At 33.9% G+C, this 17,343-nt stretch overlaps 1 protein-coding gene across 7 annotated transcripts; it reads right to left on the bottom strand.

Moving 5' to 3' along the window:
* Positions 1-4,833: 4,833 nt before the first annotated feature.
* On the bottom strand, positions 4,834-17,343 carry LOC114390952. 7 transcript variants are annotated; one of them, XM_028351952.1, is made up of 8 exons: positions 16,445-17,335; positions 16,112-16,188; positions 15,784-15,969; positions 15,390-15,425; positions 14,932-15,051; positions 11,758-11,845; positions 10,172-11,678; positions 6,533-6,924 (listed from the first exon to the last, which is right to left on the bottom strand). In XM_028351952.1, exons 3-7 carry the CDS (start codon positions 15,898-15,900, stop codon positions 11,347-11,349), a joined length of 693 nt encoding a protein of 230 aa, XP_028207753.1. In that variant the 5' UTR covers positions 15,901-15,969; positions 16,112-16,188; positions 16,445-17,335; the 3' UTR covers positions 6,533-6,924; positions 10,172-11,346. The 7 variants fall into 7 exon arrangements, with proteins under 7 accessions (XP_028207728.1, XP_028207753.1, XP_028207703.1 ...); XM_028351927.1 differs by lacking the exon at positions 16,445-17,335 and adding an exon at positions 4,834-5,465 and having other exon boundaries at positions 6,787-6,924; positions 15,784-16,438; XM_028351902.1 differs by having other exon boundaries at positions 15,784-16,188; positions 16,445-17,343.

Here is a 17,343-nt window from a genome sequence, read left to right as displayed (position 1 = left end):
TTCTATCATTTTTCATTGAAGCCTCTCCAAAGCAAGAAGGCTTATGAACCAAAAAAATTTCATTTTTCATAAATTTTAGCCAAAGACTTTTTTTTAGCACCAAAGAACTAGATTTAGCAATCTGAATTTCATCATCATTTGTATCTTGTTGTTGTTCAAACTTCATGCTTCTTTGAATATCCCAGCTAATAATTATCTGTTTTGACTTCAAATTGTACACTTTATAACATTTAGAACGTGTTGCACAGTCTAGGAAAATCCTCATTTTAGCTTTGTCATTCAATTTGGATCTTTTAGTCACTACAACAATAATATAGCATATTAATTCAAAAACCTTCAAGTGTTTGGCAAAGGGCTTCACTCAAATCAAGCTTCAATTGGTGTTTTCTCTTGAACAACTCTTGTTGGAAGCCTATTTGAGAGATATGTTGTTGTATAAATAGCTTTAATCCAAAAGCTCTTTGGTAGTTTCTTTTCTGCAATTAAGCATCTTGTCATCTTCATGACCGTTATGTTTGTCCTCTTAGAAACTACATTCAGTTTAGGGTGTAGCTAATTTTAATGTATGAATAATGCTCATATCTTCACAAGATAAGTTGAATTCATGAGAGATATACTCCTTCCCATTGTCTACTCTCAACATTTTAATCTTATAGTGACTTTGAGACTCCACCATAGCTTTAAACTCCTTAAAGACATTAAAAGTTTAAGTTTTGCTTAATAAAAAATACACCCATGTCATTCTTGTAAAATCATCAACAAATAAGATAAAATACTTGTTTTGGCTTAGAGAAGGTATGCTCATATATAGGACCACACAAATCAGTGTGAACAAACTCCAATTTGCTCTTTGCTCGTGTAACATTTGTGGCTTGAAAAGACTTTTTGTGCATTTTCCCTAGTTGAAAAGCATCACATAAATCATCAAGACTACCTATCACGGGCAAGTACAAATTATTTCACTTGATTCAAATTGATTGGAAAACTATTATCATACATTTTGACCTTAATAACTTTAGAATCATTTGAATCCAATATGATACAACCATTACTTTTAAAATGAGAGAGAATTTCCTCTCACTAACTAAGCAACACATAGCAAATTCTTATTCAAATATTTAATCAACAAAACATCATGAATAAATTTAGGACCTTTGCTAGTTGAATGGAAACAATACCTCTTCCTTCAACTTGAACAATTTCTCCATTTTCAAGCTTGACTCTGGTTTTAATAGCTTTGTCTAAAGAGGTGAAGAAACTTGAATCCCTTGCCATGTTGTTTGTGCATCCACTATCAACATACCATACATCCTTTGAACCTAAACTATTTGCTTGGGTAGCCATAAAGAAGTGTTTTCAAGCTTTAGATTGCTCATTAGTGAGGTTGACTTGATGAGCAAGGTTGTGGGTGAGATTGATTTTTCTTAAATCGGTGGTACCTCTCTTTATATCTGCAGTTCTAGCAATTGTTACATTGAATTTGAGGCTTCCCCTTATGTCAACAATCTTTAGACAAGTCGTTTGTCCTTTTGCATGTAGTGCAAGGAGGAAAATTGTCCCTTGATATAAATTAGGTTGAACTCCCATCTTGTTTGCCTTTTCCTTTTGATCACCTCCTCTTTTACATTGTTGCTTATTTTGATCCTTCTGAATAGGTTGTTTCCCCTTGTGTCTAGCTTGAAATGTACCTTCAATTACATCATACAGCCTCATGGAAAATCTTAGTTCATGAGCATGCAACTTACTCACCATCTCAAAAATAGTTAGTTTCTTAAGATCACATGATTCTTCAATAGTAGAAACTTTGGCTTCAAATTTTTGGGTAGGTTCATCAGCATTTTTTCAACCACCTTGTTGTCATCCACACACGGGACAACTCTGAGTACTCCTTAATTGATTCATTCTCACTCATTTTCAGCATTTCAAACTATTTTCTAAGAGTTAATAGCTTGATAAATCATATCCTTTCATCACTTGCATGCCTCTCATTTAGTTCATCCCATATTTGCTTGGTTGTTTTCAGATGCATAATATTGGTAAATACATCATCCACTAAGGCTGAATGTAGACACGTAACAACTTTCTCCTTCTTCATGGTCTCCTCTCAATTTTTTTAGACCTACAACCTATAAGAACAAAGACCTAGATACTACTGTTAAATGAAGACAACAATGAACATAAAAACCAAGAAACATAAATAGTAGAGAAGATGAGAGAGCAGAGCAATTTTCATATTTGTTGTAAAATCATACTGTTTTGCATGTTTCCATTCATATTCAAGAGAAAATACATGAGAAATGACAATCCATTATGACACCTACACATGTTATCAAAAGACATACATGCAACTAGTGACTTATAAAGTGCAATTTTGCCCAAAATAGAAGCAAACATAATCCAACCAATTGGAACATTACTTCTTGACACGTAAGCATTTTGGACAATTAAACATCGATCATTACAATAGTAAATAAGAAATGTTTTAATGCAATATGTTTAACAAGAAGGAGAGAAAATCTGAATATAAGTGGTGTGTTCTTGCATGTTTTTTGTTATATAGGTTTTGAGGAAGAAAGAGATTCTTGTGTGTTACCCACTTCGTGTATTACTCTTGCCTAAATTAGTCCTCTTTTGTCTCTGAAATTCTGATACTGGGGACAGATGTCGTACAGGATGTCACGACATCACGCTTCAGAACATGCAGATTATATTTGACAGTGTGTACAGTTTAAACAAGTAAATAACACAAGAGAATTGTTAACCCAGTTCGGTGCAACCTCACCTACATCTGGGGGCTACCAAGCCAGGGAGGAAATCCACTAAAATAGTGTTAGTTCAAGGTCTAACAGCCACTGTTTACAACCTTCTCACCTAACCACTACCCGTGCGATCTCTACCTAAGAGCCACTCTTAGATATGAGAAACCTCGTTCACTCCCTCTCAATCACACTCCCGTGTTTACAAACAAATCAAAGACACACCAGAGATTGCTCTCTGAACAATAGAGATCAACTCCACACAAACTATAGAGATCAACTCTACACACTCTAGAGATCAACTCTACACACTCTAGAGATCAACTCTACACACTCAGGTCCAACACTTGATGTTAGGATAACATCAAGGTGGCTCACAAAAGACTCAAGTCCCAAAACTCACAAAATAACTCTTCAATCCCGGACTTGGTACAGAACTCGTGCAGCCTCCATGTTTATATAGCAGTGTGCGTTTCTGGGCTGCAACTTCTTGATGCTGGATGAGATCTATCTTCTTTCCTGAAAATCTGCACTTAGAGATCTAAAAGATCAAGTTTGATCTTTCAGTTTTTATCTTTAATCTTTAATCCCTGAACGAACTATTCAAATTTGTAATTCGAACTTTAATTATCTTTTAATTCGTTCCTAAAGATAGATCACCAAATCTGTTGCTAACTGCACAATAATCTGTTAAAGATATAACAGATTTATGTGTCCAGTATTTTCGGGCCGGATGTCAGGACATCGTGTCCGACATCGTGGATCCTGCTCACTCTGTTAAAGATATAACAGATTTATGTGTCCAGTATTTTCGGGCAGGATGTCAGGACATTGTATCCGACATCGTGGATCCTGCAGCTTCAATTCTTCATTTGACATTTTATCTTGCCTTGTGCATTGTGCAGCCCGATCTGATTCCTTGACATAACGTTGGACATCATGTGCAGCAACTCCAGCTTTCCTTCATTGTCTAAGTGCTTATGTTTTAACAAAATCTTAGCCAATCTTTTAAAACTCAGTAGAGCTAAGCACTAACAGTCTCATTGCATATGTTTTGGCATAGGACAACTTGCAAGATGCCTCGAGACCAAACAAGGTAACGTTTGACCAGCATTTGATCCATCACTACCTGCATTTTCTTTGTTCACTTTTTTCTTACAACTTTGGACCTAAGAAGTATGCTTAGAGATCAATCGAGTGCTTGCTTTCTTGTTGAAGCAAAAGCTATCCATTGGTTATGGAAATCAAACTTCATCAAATGAGCTTTTGTTTCCTTATGCACACACTGAAACATGTCATTTGCATTGTAGCTCATGATTATGGCTTGGGCCTTTTTTGTCATTTTTATTTTATTTTATTTATCATTTTTTACTTTTATTTTTTCTCTTTTTTATGGATATTCATTGTTATTTTTGTTTGAAATTTTCTTAATTTATATTTCATTTCTTTTACATTTTCTGTGAAACTTTTGCAACTTTTGCTTTTACACATTTCTAGTCTAAACAAAATTGGGTATCTACATTTGTGTATAAGAGTTATTTTAAAATGGTGCTCAATCAGAACATACTGGAAAGATTGATGTCCTAATTTTGTATGTCATAATTGTTCATAATCTATTTTGTATGCAAATAATTATGCATAATTTGAATTGTCTGCAAATAAATGTGAGACTCACAATTAAAAATAAAAAAGAGGAAACTTCTCTATGTGCTAAATGGGAAAAAATTCTTTGAAGAATCACCCAAAAGATTGGCATATTTAACTTTTCTATTTAAAAACATTCTACTTTATATATAGTATATAGTATAGAGGATAGATGCAAGCACCTTAACCTTTAAAACATGACTAATGTATAAAGCTATAGACACATGCACTTTACCATATTACTAAGGAAATACAATGCATGGAAAGTGCTTTAAAATAGGAATTATTAATGAGCAATAATCATAGGTACAACCATACAACAAATGAGTTACGTAGTATGTTATCTATATAAAGCATTAATTTCCAGGGAAAATTACATCTTAATATAGCATTCCTATTTAGGTGAGAGAAAGACCTTGAAAGATTCTAACCATCTAAAATTATGTCATGCACTTCATGTATTTCCTTGTTAACCTTAAAAGTTTAAAATATAGCCGTAGTTTTCTCTTCACCACTTACAAACAAGAGGACAACCCCACTTCTCCCCAAAAGTTTCCTTGCAAAGCACAACCTTTTTATCCTATATATAAATCTGGCAAATTAATCAAAACTCTTGTACTTAATAATTTTAATTACCTGCTTCGAAACCTTAAAGAGAAAAAAAAAATCAACTATGATGGTCTCAAAGAAAACAATAGTTTCGTTGTTGATCTGCTTGGTGATTACTATGGCCTGTGTTAAAAGCGCTGAAACTCTATCTGACTGTGCAAAACAATGCATGCCTGTGTGTTTGAAAGAGAAGGGTGCCACCATCGAGGTATGTGGCCCAGCTTGTGAAAAGTATTGCGAACAAATTGCTGGGAGTAGCAAACTTAAATCAGCAAAACCATAATATTTAAGAAACAACATAAGATTGTAGATTAAATGCTTTCTACATGGTTTAATCTAGCAACATTATTTGTGCTAAGACGTTACAGCTTTGTATGGTGTACTTTATTTGCAGTCCTTTTAATGGTGAGTGTACCAATTTGTCATGAATGCAACTCTCAAGCTGGTGGGGCCACACTGCACATTGTGCCAAATTAAAGGGGTTTGATTAGGTCATATAATGAGCTACAAGTAACCAAATTAAAGGCTCTATATGGGTCAAGGACTGTAAAGTTAGCATTTTTTTCAGAGTATAAGTCTTTAGTAGTCTCTTATGTGGGCGTTTGATGGGTATTGTAATTAGTGCTTCATTTCCATATACCTTCTGGTTTGTATCTCTATGTGCTTCTTCTTGACACATATTGTGTTAAATGGTGCTCCACTTTTACTCATACTAGTATTTTTCTTAATAAAAAGTTCAATGAGTAATCATCTATATATCACAAAGAAAACAAGTACATATATTTTGCATTGCTGTTGATAAGAAGTGATTGTTTATTAATTGATCACAAAGACCTGAATACAATGAGTGACCATCCATGTATTATCTTTGTATTTTCTTTCCACTGCCTCTGCATCAACTCTCTGGCAACACCATGTAATGACCTAGCTTGTTCGCCTTAGCCCTCCTAATGCACCACACAATCCATTCCAGCACCTCACAGATAACTCGCTAAACCAACCACTTCTAAACATTCTAAGAGGTGGTATATCTAAACAAGTTTAGTTCTTAAACCCTCGTATCAAGCGAGTAACCACCAACAAAGAAAAAGGCGTGTGATCCCAACTTAAAAATGAATTTTATAATTGAAATTGTTACATTGAAATTTATCATAAATGTTAACAAATTTAATATATATATATATATATATATATATATATATATATATATATATTTGAGATTGGAGTGCATAGGCTCTTCTCTCATTCATTTATATTATTATTCATTAGCAAATTTCATTTATGAGTTTTAATTATGAAAATACAATAATTTGGGGGAAGAAAATAACATTTATGCTATATTGAGTTAGATCTATTCTAAATTTACATTTTTAAATCATGAAAGATATTTATTTTAAATTAGATTAATAGGAGATGAAAATTTAATTTATTAAACAAATAAAATAAATATTATTTAAGAAAAAGAGAGTCATAATAAGATGCTTGACTTATGTTTAGAAGAAAAATATTTACTAATAATATTATTGACAAATTAATGAATAGCTTTGCTTCAATTTCTTTTGTAAATAAAAGTTGTAATCATTAGCAAAAATTTTAGAGATCGACCTAAGCAAATGTTTTAGGCTTTGCCTTTGACATACTTGTGTTTCTTTCTATTTTCTTCTGTAATTATACTCATCTTTTGTAATGGCTGCTTTTAAGGTGGGCCACTTACCGGTAACTTTTGTAAGTGGTCCACCATATATCATTAATTAATAATGGCCCTTATATTATATACCTTTCATACTGAAACTTTATCCTTCCAACTCTCCCCTCCTTCTCTGACTGCACCTCCACTATCTTTGGCTGCTCCATTGAGATGCGCTCACAATCATCCCCAAACGATGCAAATGAATCTCCTCCCTCAAAATCATATCTAAAATTGTTTTAGATAAAAGATAATAATAAATCAGATCCAATCATTCATGAAAATCAGATGGAGAAGCCATACTCTGGTTCAGTAAACAAATCCAGAATCAATAACAAATAACATTCAAACCCTCAAAATCAAAGATTCATCCCTAATGAAGTGAACTAATTAGATTGAGGAATCAAAAATCGCAAAACGCGATCAACAAAGAAATTGTGGTTAAAAAAATACAATAAAAAGATTACAATCAAAATCACTCCTTTACAATTTCGTTTGCCGCAATCGAGCCATCTAGCAACAAAGGAGTCAACGCTTGAGTTGGTGGCTTGCAAAAAAGTGGGATATTGGAGAGAGAATGAGACCATTGGCACAAAGACTAGTCGAATATGGATTTGTGTTTGTTTGAAGAAGGGGGTGGAACTTGCATGCTGGTGGGGATGTAAGGATGAAGGAACCTAAAGAAATTGAATTCAACAAAGAAAGACCAATTTTTTGCACGTTAAAGATTGATCTAAGGTGACATTGGTGCAGTGTGTGCTTCTATTACAATAGCCGCAGTTTGAGAAATCAGGCCGCATATGCAATTTAAGAATTCTCCTGCTCCACAATATATGAATTCTCCTGCTCCACAATATATGAACTCGCCAGTGGTATCGAAGTTCAACATAGCGTGGGGTTCCACACAGTTCTTCTCTCTTCCACTTTCTTTTCCCTACAATGGGATTGTGGGATTTGGGACTGAAGGGAAAGAGGGAAGTCGAGGGTCGGTGGGGGATGGCACCGTTTGGGGTCGTGAGTCTCGACTGACCCATCGGAGGTGGTGGAGGAGCAATTGGAGACAATGTATGGGTTGCCAGAAAAGAACCAATAAAAGGAACTAAGAAGGGTAAAGTTTTAGTATGGAGGGTATCCATAACATCTATAACAATAGATAAATAGCATGCAACTTTATAACTTCTTTTTTATCTCCACATTTTGGTATACATTTATGCTTCTCAATTATATTCCATATCTCACTCATTCTCAATTGCAACAATAATATCTATTAATTAAAGGATAAAATGGAAAAAGAATAATGGGTACAAAAGGTGGAATTGATACATTAAAATAACTCGCACACATCTGCTAATAAACTGTGCTTACACTACTATAAAGTAGGTTTTTTATATCGATTCTATAAGTCTTTTTACATCGGTTTTGACGTGCCATCGTAGTCGGCGATGTAGAAAGTACGTCGTCTTACTACGACGGTAACAGACCGTCATAGAATGGGTAGTGTTCAAAGACGGATTTCAGCCAAAACCCGATGTAGCATCTGATGCAATCCTACCCCGCAAGGGCATTGGATAGAAAACTCCAAGTAGATTGGGCCAGAGATGCAAGAGAAGACCCTAGGGTTCTTATGAGCCTTAGGGTAGATTTCGGGCCCATGTGCTAAGTACGAGCCCACTTATCTTTGTAAATATTAGATTAAGGTTTCACTATTTTTGGGCCTTGTATTTAGGACTCCATAATGTAGGTAGGATACCCTAGAAATATAGGATTTTTCAGCCCTTGTATTTTAGGACACCTAGGCTGGTTTTTGTATTAGGGGTAGTTTTGTAATTTCACATGCACTAAGTGAATATTTGATGTGTGTGGTTGGAAATAAATTTAATTGAATTGGTAGAAGCCCAATCCAATTAAATTTTAGAGGGGGAGGTGAGCATTTGCTTACTACACCCCATTGTCACATCATATAGTCACACTTTGTGCATGTCCTTCATGCTTTTCATGCCTCATGACACCTAAGCACACTTAGTGGAGAATCTTAAAATTGATCTTGGATTAGTGGGCTGAACCATAACTAAAATTCACTAATCATAATTAGTGAAATTTTGGCTCCAAAGTTTGGCTCCACAAATTCAATTTCAAATTCAAGTGAAATTTGAATTTCCCTCCAATTTTGTGTGACACTTAGGCTATAAATAGAGGTCATGTGTGTGCCATTTTTTGAACTTTGATCATTTGAATATTAAACTTCAGATTTCAAAGCTCATTTGGAGCATAAAATTTCGTGCTCTTCTCTCCCTCTCCCTTCACTCATCTCCTTCTTCCTCCAAGCTCTTATCAATGGCCTCCTATGGTGGTGAGCTTCTTCTAGACTCATCTTCTCCTTGAAGTGGCGTCTCCTCTCTCTCTTCTTTTCTTTATTCCGCTGCCATTCATCTTCCAAGAAGCAAAGGAATCCATTGATGAAGAAGATCCTAGGCCTACAAGCTCCAATGGAGCTTGCATCAGCATCCTGACCTTTCTACATCGGTTATTAAGAGGACCGATGTAGATTCTCTTCATTCTACGATGGGTTGATCTCTAAACCTGTCTTTGAATTCCACAATTCTACATCGGTTGTGCTGATAATCGATATAGAATGACCATGATACTACATCGGGTTTTGGCAACAAACGTCGTAGAAGGATACCTCTTGATAAAGAATTCTACATCGGTTTTGATTGTAACCCATGTAGAATTGTCAGGATACTACATCGGTTTTTTGAATAACCGATGTAGATTTACTATTTTTTTTATTTTTTTCGTGAACGACAATAACAATATTCAAATATAATTAAACCTAATGTCTCCTATAACACTTATTTTATAAACATTGGTCAAATTTCAGAAATGAAAATAGTAAATTTCAGCAATAAAGACTTATTATATAAACCCCAATTTGAATCTGATTTTTGGTTTGGATCGATGTCACCATTCTTCATCTCAGGAGGACAAGAAATAAGTTGCAGCGGTGTAGTAAAGTTGTATAAATCATAAAAATGCACTTTTTTTAGTAGTGTAACTAAGAACGCAAAGCTCATAAAAATGCCTGAGTTATAAAATTCCTACTTTAAAATTAAATCAACACTAGCACCATCTAGATAAGCTTTTTCTTGTGGAAAGTATCGCTTCAAATGCAACAACTGCAGAACTGAAATTGCAATGCACACACCCAAGTACATGGTATAACCCAAGACCATCAGCAAAATTGAGGATTATAAAGTTAATGAAAGAAAAGAGGTAGACTTCAATTCAAGGAAGTACTAAATTACAAATCATGGAATTCTTTATAAAAATAGCACAGAGACTCGTTCTATAATAATCAATAGGCCTTTCAAGTATCTGTTATGGTATAACTCTTATGAGGTAGAACTAAAAAAATTCTAGATGAAAACATCAGGCATGTCAATAGATTATTAATATTGATGAAATGTTTAATTACCTCAATCTTTTCTTTTTTAGCAACTGAATCCCAATCCTTGGCTGCAATTCCAGTTTTCCAATCAAGGTTCATACTAACGTCTCCACCAGCTCGTTCACTATGACCCACCCAGAAGCATGCTAAGTAGTTTCCACTCTCTCGAGTTGTGAAGACGAAATTACCAATTGATATGTTCTCCATATGATGAAGAATGTTTTCGTACGATGATGTGACCTGATGAAAACAGATTACTATAGGGATAAAAATTCCTTGGACAACCAACGGGATACCCGAGATGAGAAAAGAATAGTGACAAGTAATTGATATGATTGGTTAGGAAATGTGATCATAAGAGAAAGATAAAGAAAAAATGAGATAGAATATTTACACTATTTGGATGTAAGAAAATTAGGTATCACTACTACATGAGTATGAGTAATAATACATGAACATCTACAAAGTATGTATGCCTAATTGACACTCCTAATTATTTTTTTCTCTACCCTTTCTCTTACCGGATCATGTTTCTATCTCTCTAAAAGTGTAAAAATAGGATGACATAGTTGTCATGCACCATTTTCCTTCTAAGAATGTGTCAAGGTTTTTGCTCAATCCACATTAAAGAATAATGATATATATGTAGATACTACACCTTATAATATTACTTGTTACATGTATACTACACCTCTCTAATCCACATGTATATTTTATAACTTAGGCAAAACTAAGCACTCAACAAATCATCAGCCAGGAAAATTATATTTCTTGTTTGATTTTTAAAGGAAATGGGATTATCAAGAAGTTATCAACATAGTTGGAAACCAACAACAGTAACAAGATGTTCATGTGATTAATAGAAAAGGAAAAATAGTTAATGAACTAATCTAAGCTTTCTTACTTCCGTGACCATTCATTTGTTTTCTCTCTATCCATTTCTTGTCCAAAGATAGTTTCTAATTTTAGAATGTTTGAGTTTTCAGATGAATACATGTTCAAACATGCATCATTCGCAAGCAACCGTGGTAGCGAAGCTGTTGAGGCAGATTGCAAATGCTTGAAATGATGAGATAGGGTACTGGTAATCCATTGTAAACAAGTCCTTCCCAATTTTTCCAAATTGGAGGATGACTTCATCCTCTTGCAGTCCAGCATGTCCATTTTCTGGTGAAACAACCAACTTGGTTGCCAAAAATAGCTCAGTGGAACAACTTTTTCACATTAAATATAAGTTTTGAATTCACCACCAGCTCAGTGGAACAACTTTTTCTATCGTAGATTGTAAACTTGGTTCCCAAAAATAGCAATCTAATGAAATGTGAAGATAAAGGGTTAGTCTTTGCACTAAGAAACAAGAAAAGAAGAATAGCTAGCAACAGTATCTGATTAAGAGTGGACCTCAATTTCCCAACAGAGGCATTGCTTTCTCTGGACATATCATCTGCATCAACGAAGATAATATAATCTGTGCAGGTAGGGCGTCTGAACTTGCGTGCAGCCAGAAGGAACTTGCCATCATCAGCTACTAGTGCTGCAATTAACAGTAACACAAACAAAGCCTCAAAAAGAAGAAAAAAAATAAGCTCGAGTAGTATTAACTAAATACTAACCACTAGATAAACTGAGAAACATATAATATGTCTGTGAGGCATTGTTGCGCCTAATGAAGCACTGAAGTACATGTTCCCTCGGGCCAGGCTGCCAAATTTAAAGCATGAAATTAAAAAAAAAAAAATTAATTTGAAAAGAGAGATGGGGAAGGTTATGTTGGAAGAGAATTGAGGTGGCTTGACAATCTCCTTGCACCACAAAAGAGAAAAAGGGGAATTAGTTACAAAGAAAACAGTAATGTATTATTTAAGTTGAATATCTTACAAAAAAACTGCATCTCTAGCAGCCATGGCAAGAATACTAGAGCATGACAAGGACTTCTCATCAAAGAACTTCTCATCAAGCATTTAAAACATGACAAGGAAAATTTCAAACAAATTGAAAATGTAACTACAAAAAAGGCAAGTTAAAAAATTATAAAATAAAACATGTACTATGAGATAATTTACTGCAACACCTCATAGGTTAAGGTTCCCCAGAAGAATCAGGCTGGCAAAGTGTAACATTTGAAATTACACCACTAGCAGATAGGATCAACAATAGATATTAACAGAAATTAGTAGAAACTTATAGTAATTAATAATTTCAACAAGTACTACTCATAATATAATAATATCTACAAAAAGTAGTCATACATTTGTCCGAGGCTACATATATTATGAATTATCTTAGTTTGAGCAAAATTAAACAAAAACCAATTAGTATGTTGGTATTTTCCTATGTTAAGTGGAGTTAGTAGAAAATTTATTACAATAAATCAATAAAATAATATATTTTGAGAACAAATGTTAAATTCAAGGTTTTAATTGTCATCATTGTCGCAGTAGCAAAAACTTCCAAAACCTCTTAAAATTGTGAGAGAGGAAAAATGGCAGACAAAGTGCAGCTGATGTGGTATTGCAACCACAAATTGTGGTTGCAGACCATAATTCAACACTCCCTTGCTAAAATAGAATCAGATTTCTTCTTAGCTGTTGTTCCATCCAATCCCACACTCACAAGTGAGACACCAATAGCTCCAACTGTTGCTTCAGGAACAGGAGGAGGAACCTGACTTGGAGCTTCACTCCTTGGTGCCATATGATAGGCTGATGGAGCTATTTTGCCCCTATCACTGTAACCCCAGAACTGAAGCCTTCTCTTCCTTCCATGCACATATATCAAACTACTCACTCCTAAGTCCACACAATCAAACCAACATCTACAAGCCAGAGATCAACAAACAATGTACTCAGAAAACAAAATGATTCATTAGAAAACATGCCATAACAAAAATTTGAGTATTTTAGCAAAACCAAAAATTTGAATCTTCTTAAACATGCAAGGAAACCAAAATGAAAACTCATCAAAGGATACCCAGATACTAGGAAGAAAGAAAACAAAGACACAAAATTTGGATTTTTTTAAAGTTGTTTAGCTGAATTAGCTGATTCATTTAAAACTTTTAACTTTGCACTAAATTGCAAAAATCACTGATCACAACACTCTAGGGTTTGAGTAGAAAATCATACGAGGAAGAAATGCATTTATCTTCTAACAAAGTTAATTTTTTTCCCTTCTGTTTCCATCTCTGAAAAATGGGTACTTGTTCAGTTATCAAGTTTTCAACTTTCTAGTACTGAAACCAGAAATTTGATTCGTAACAAAAAGGACTAAAAAAAAAGACATTCAAATAAATACAAAAATAGAAAAATGTTTTGCCATATTATTACAACCTCAAAACATACTTTGGTAAGAAAATTTTGAAAAATGCTTAAAAATAGCAAATTCAAACTCTCATAAATTTTGTCAAAAAGCCACTCATTTAATTCAAATATTTCTTGACCCTGAACTTTGAACAGAGAAAAAGCAACCAAAAATACCAAAGGCTTTTCTAAAGGAGCAAAAAAAAAACACCCTTGTGCATAAACCTGCTTCGTATCCCGCATTTACCTAAACTTTTAAAAGACAGGAAGCTGAAACTCAAGGAAAAATTAAGTACACAAATATATATATATATATAAAAACTTATTTTTTACATACCAACATCAAACTCTGAATACTGCTCAGAATACAAAGATCATGACCTGTCACAAAGATTCCACACACTTCGGCAAGACTCTTCTAAAGGTGTAATCTTGTATAAAGATTTCATTTCAGTTCCCTCCAGAACTTAACTTGCTCAACCCAGAAAGTGAAAATGAAATAAATAAATAAATAAACAAAAAAACACGAAAAAGGAAAAAGAGTAGAAAAAAGTGAAAAACCGTTTGCTCTAGAAATTTAAAACAACTTGGAAATTTCAAGAGTTGAAAAAAACCTGTTGGCTGGTTGGGTTTTCCAAAGCTGCTTGAATTGAAACTTGAAAGTTGGAAAATTTTAATGGGAAAATATGGTAAAGCTCAAACTAAATACTGCAACAACAACATTAAAATAATAATTAAAATAAGGGAAATGTTGTATCTTTAATTTTTTATATGTTAAAAAAGTTCAACAATATACCAAATATATAATATTTTCTTTATCAGGATCAAATATATAATACTTAATGTTTTTAACTGATTTTTATCATAATTTTCAACAATAGTGTTCGTTATTAATTTTTAAATGGACTTCTTAAAAGAAAACAAAAAGATAAACTATTTTTTAAAACCCTCATTATCACAAATCAAATAGTAAAAATCATAATTGTGAAAAAAAGAGCAATTCAAGGTCCATAAAATAGGTGAATATGTATTAAATTGCTAAACCCCATAAAAATAGTAAATCTAATTCGAAACTAATAATTAATATATTGTGCTTAATAATAAATTATCATATATTTAAAATTAGTTTAATTTTATAATAATTATTTGAAAATTATATACAAAATAATTCCCATTTATTTAATGATCCAATATAAAAATCTTCCCATTATTATCCAGAAAAAAACTTCCCATTAATAATTAATAATATATAAAAATTAAACTAAAAATACAATCTAGTTAAGAAGAATTTCACCTCTGTAAAGGGTAAACTTTTTTAAAAAAAGAATAAATATTCTCATTTATATTATAGAGGAAAAAAACATACATAAAATTTCCATTTTTTTAATTTCGCAGTTGTGACACTAGATCCGAGAGGTTTTGCAATGATTTTAATACTAAATGTGACTTTGCCTATTAAAACATTTCAACCTTTTAGCCACATCTTACCTGTTGAAGCTTTTCGTGATCCAAAAGGAAATTTGATCGCTTCCAGTCATTATGAGGTGCAATCGATGTCCCCACAGGAGGTGCAGTTAAATATCCAACTTTAAGGTGTGGTAATGGTAGCTGTGAAAATTGAGTTCTGTCTAAGTTAGTATTTAAATGAATGATTCCATCAACTAACACTCCATTGGCATAGTAATGAAACAACAATAACAGATGACATATATCAATTCAAGTAGAAGACATAGTTGACTTCTAATAAATAGAAGATAGGTTAACTCACTATAAGTACTACTTAAGGGAGGTGAAATCCAATACAACAGCATGGTTACTCATTGTGAAACAAAATTCAGAAAGTTTGATAGAGCAAATTTTTTTAGGTCATTTAAATGATAAATTGTGTTGCATATTGCAATGTTGGTCCTGGTACACTAACATAATTTAGAATAATGTGTACTCACCATAGAACGCACCAACCCCAAGGCACTTCTATAAACCTGTTACATACACCAAATTAATAATAATAATAATAATGAGCTGATTGCATGATTAAAATTGGAGGAAGAAATTAACTAGATTAAAAATCTTTCTAATCCAAAAAATGCATAAAGCCAATAAATATGTACAAGGCAAGACAAATAGACTGTGGCTTCTTACTGAATAATTTGGTTTCAATGCATGAGCAACAACAATGCTTAAACAAAAAAAAAAGACAAAAACATTAATTGAGAATTTCCAACATTATCAGCAATCACCTGTCTACACAGTAATTTATTCAGACAAATACAAAAGGATTAACTAGAGAATGTTTAAAAACCAAATAAGGGGGCCTAGTTCCAGGATTATATTTCTTACAGCTAGATTTCTTAGATCGTCTTCGGGGATGTTTCTTTCAACTTTTCCAACAAGATCAGCACGAACATTAGCAGCCTTAGTATAGATACCTCCACCAACTCTTCCAAACAAAGCCATAGAAGACCCACCAAGACCATAACTAGTGATGGCCTCAAAAAGACCACCCCAATCATCACCATAGTAAATCTTGAACAAGTTGATGGCAATGTAAAGAACCAAAAGACCATTTGCAGCAAGGAGAAAACCCATAACTTTTTCAACAAAACAAATAAAAAAGCTACAGGATAAGATCCCAAAATACTTGCAATGAAAATTTTAAACAACTTACATCACACAAGTCAAAATCAAGATAAGATCCCACAGCTTCTCGATTCTAACAAAAACCTACTGCTTACCATTTTCCAACTGAACAAACAAATAAAAATCCTAATAACATATTAGGCACTACATATTTTAGAACAGTCACAGTAACCTGAGCCATTAACCAAAACACACTCTAAATTAATTGCTAATCATATATGGCTACTGAATAAAATAAAGACGCAAATTCCATTCCAAAATGAAATTCTACCAAAAACAAAAACAATTTATATTTCGAATTTAGCGCAGCAGAGATTATAAGAGAATCTACCAAAACGACATTGAGTAGTGATGGACTCACACAACAACTCTATCAGGATTGAAGGCGCCGATGGAGGAATTGTACTCAAAACGACATAAGAAATCATCGTTTCCGACAACATTGAGCTTCGTGTAACTCTTGAAGCTGTGGACCGTACACCTGGCTTTGATTGTGTCGGTGCTCTGAACATCGAAGTGATAGGAGAGGAAAACCTCCTTGGAGCCGTGAAACTGGCGGTGGCCGCCGATTGACTCCTCCGGCCGATAGTACCACCAGACGTCAATCTTCACGTCGGCGCCACGCGTGTCGGCTTCGATTCGCTCAATCCTCACCACGTACGATGTCTTTCAGAGGTTCAAATCACGTTGTAGGCCACAAAGCCAGCTCAAAAACGTTTCAGAATCCAAACAATGAAACAAAAACAAAAAGCAGGGTTAAAAAAAACCTCAGTGGTAGTTCTCAAAATCAGAGCATAGAGTTTTCAAACAACCAAAATTTAGGTAAGGTGCGTGAGGTTTAGGTGCGTGAGCCGTTTAGGTGAGGGAGAGAATGGCTGAGAGGAACAACGATGGCTGAGAGAATGAGTGAGGGAGTAGCGACGCCGTTTAGGTAATTATAAGTATCGTATACAAAGACATTCCTAGGGCAGCACCGTCGCTGTCTTAATTTATGGTAATTACAACATTGACACCACCATCTATTCTAAGATGGTTATTTATGACCGCCTTAAAATGTACAACGTAAAAAAATTGTATTTCTAATTACAAAATTGCCACCTCACCATATACTAAATTGATTCTCGAGAATCATCGTAGATTGCGCGTCATAGAAACAATGTTTTGTAGTAGTGTTACTGTCACTCTTTATTCTCACATCACTCTCATTTTTTCTTCCACTCCACTCATTGTTTCTCCCCTACATCCTTATTTTGTTATTTG

Source organism: Glycine soja, chromosome 2 (genome assembly GCF_004193775.1).
Source record: "Glycine soja cultivar W05 chromosome 2, ASM419377v2, whole genome shotgun sequence".
Classification (NCBI taxonomy): Eukaryota; Viridiplantae; Streptophyta; class Magnoliopsida; order Fabales; family Fabaceae; genus Glycine; species Glycine soja.
Note: the sequence above shows the minus strand (reverse complement) of the source record. Positions and strands in the feature narration are given on the sequence as shown.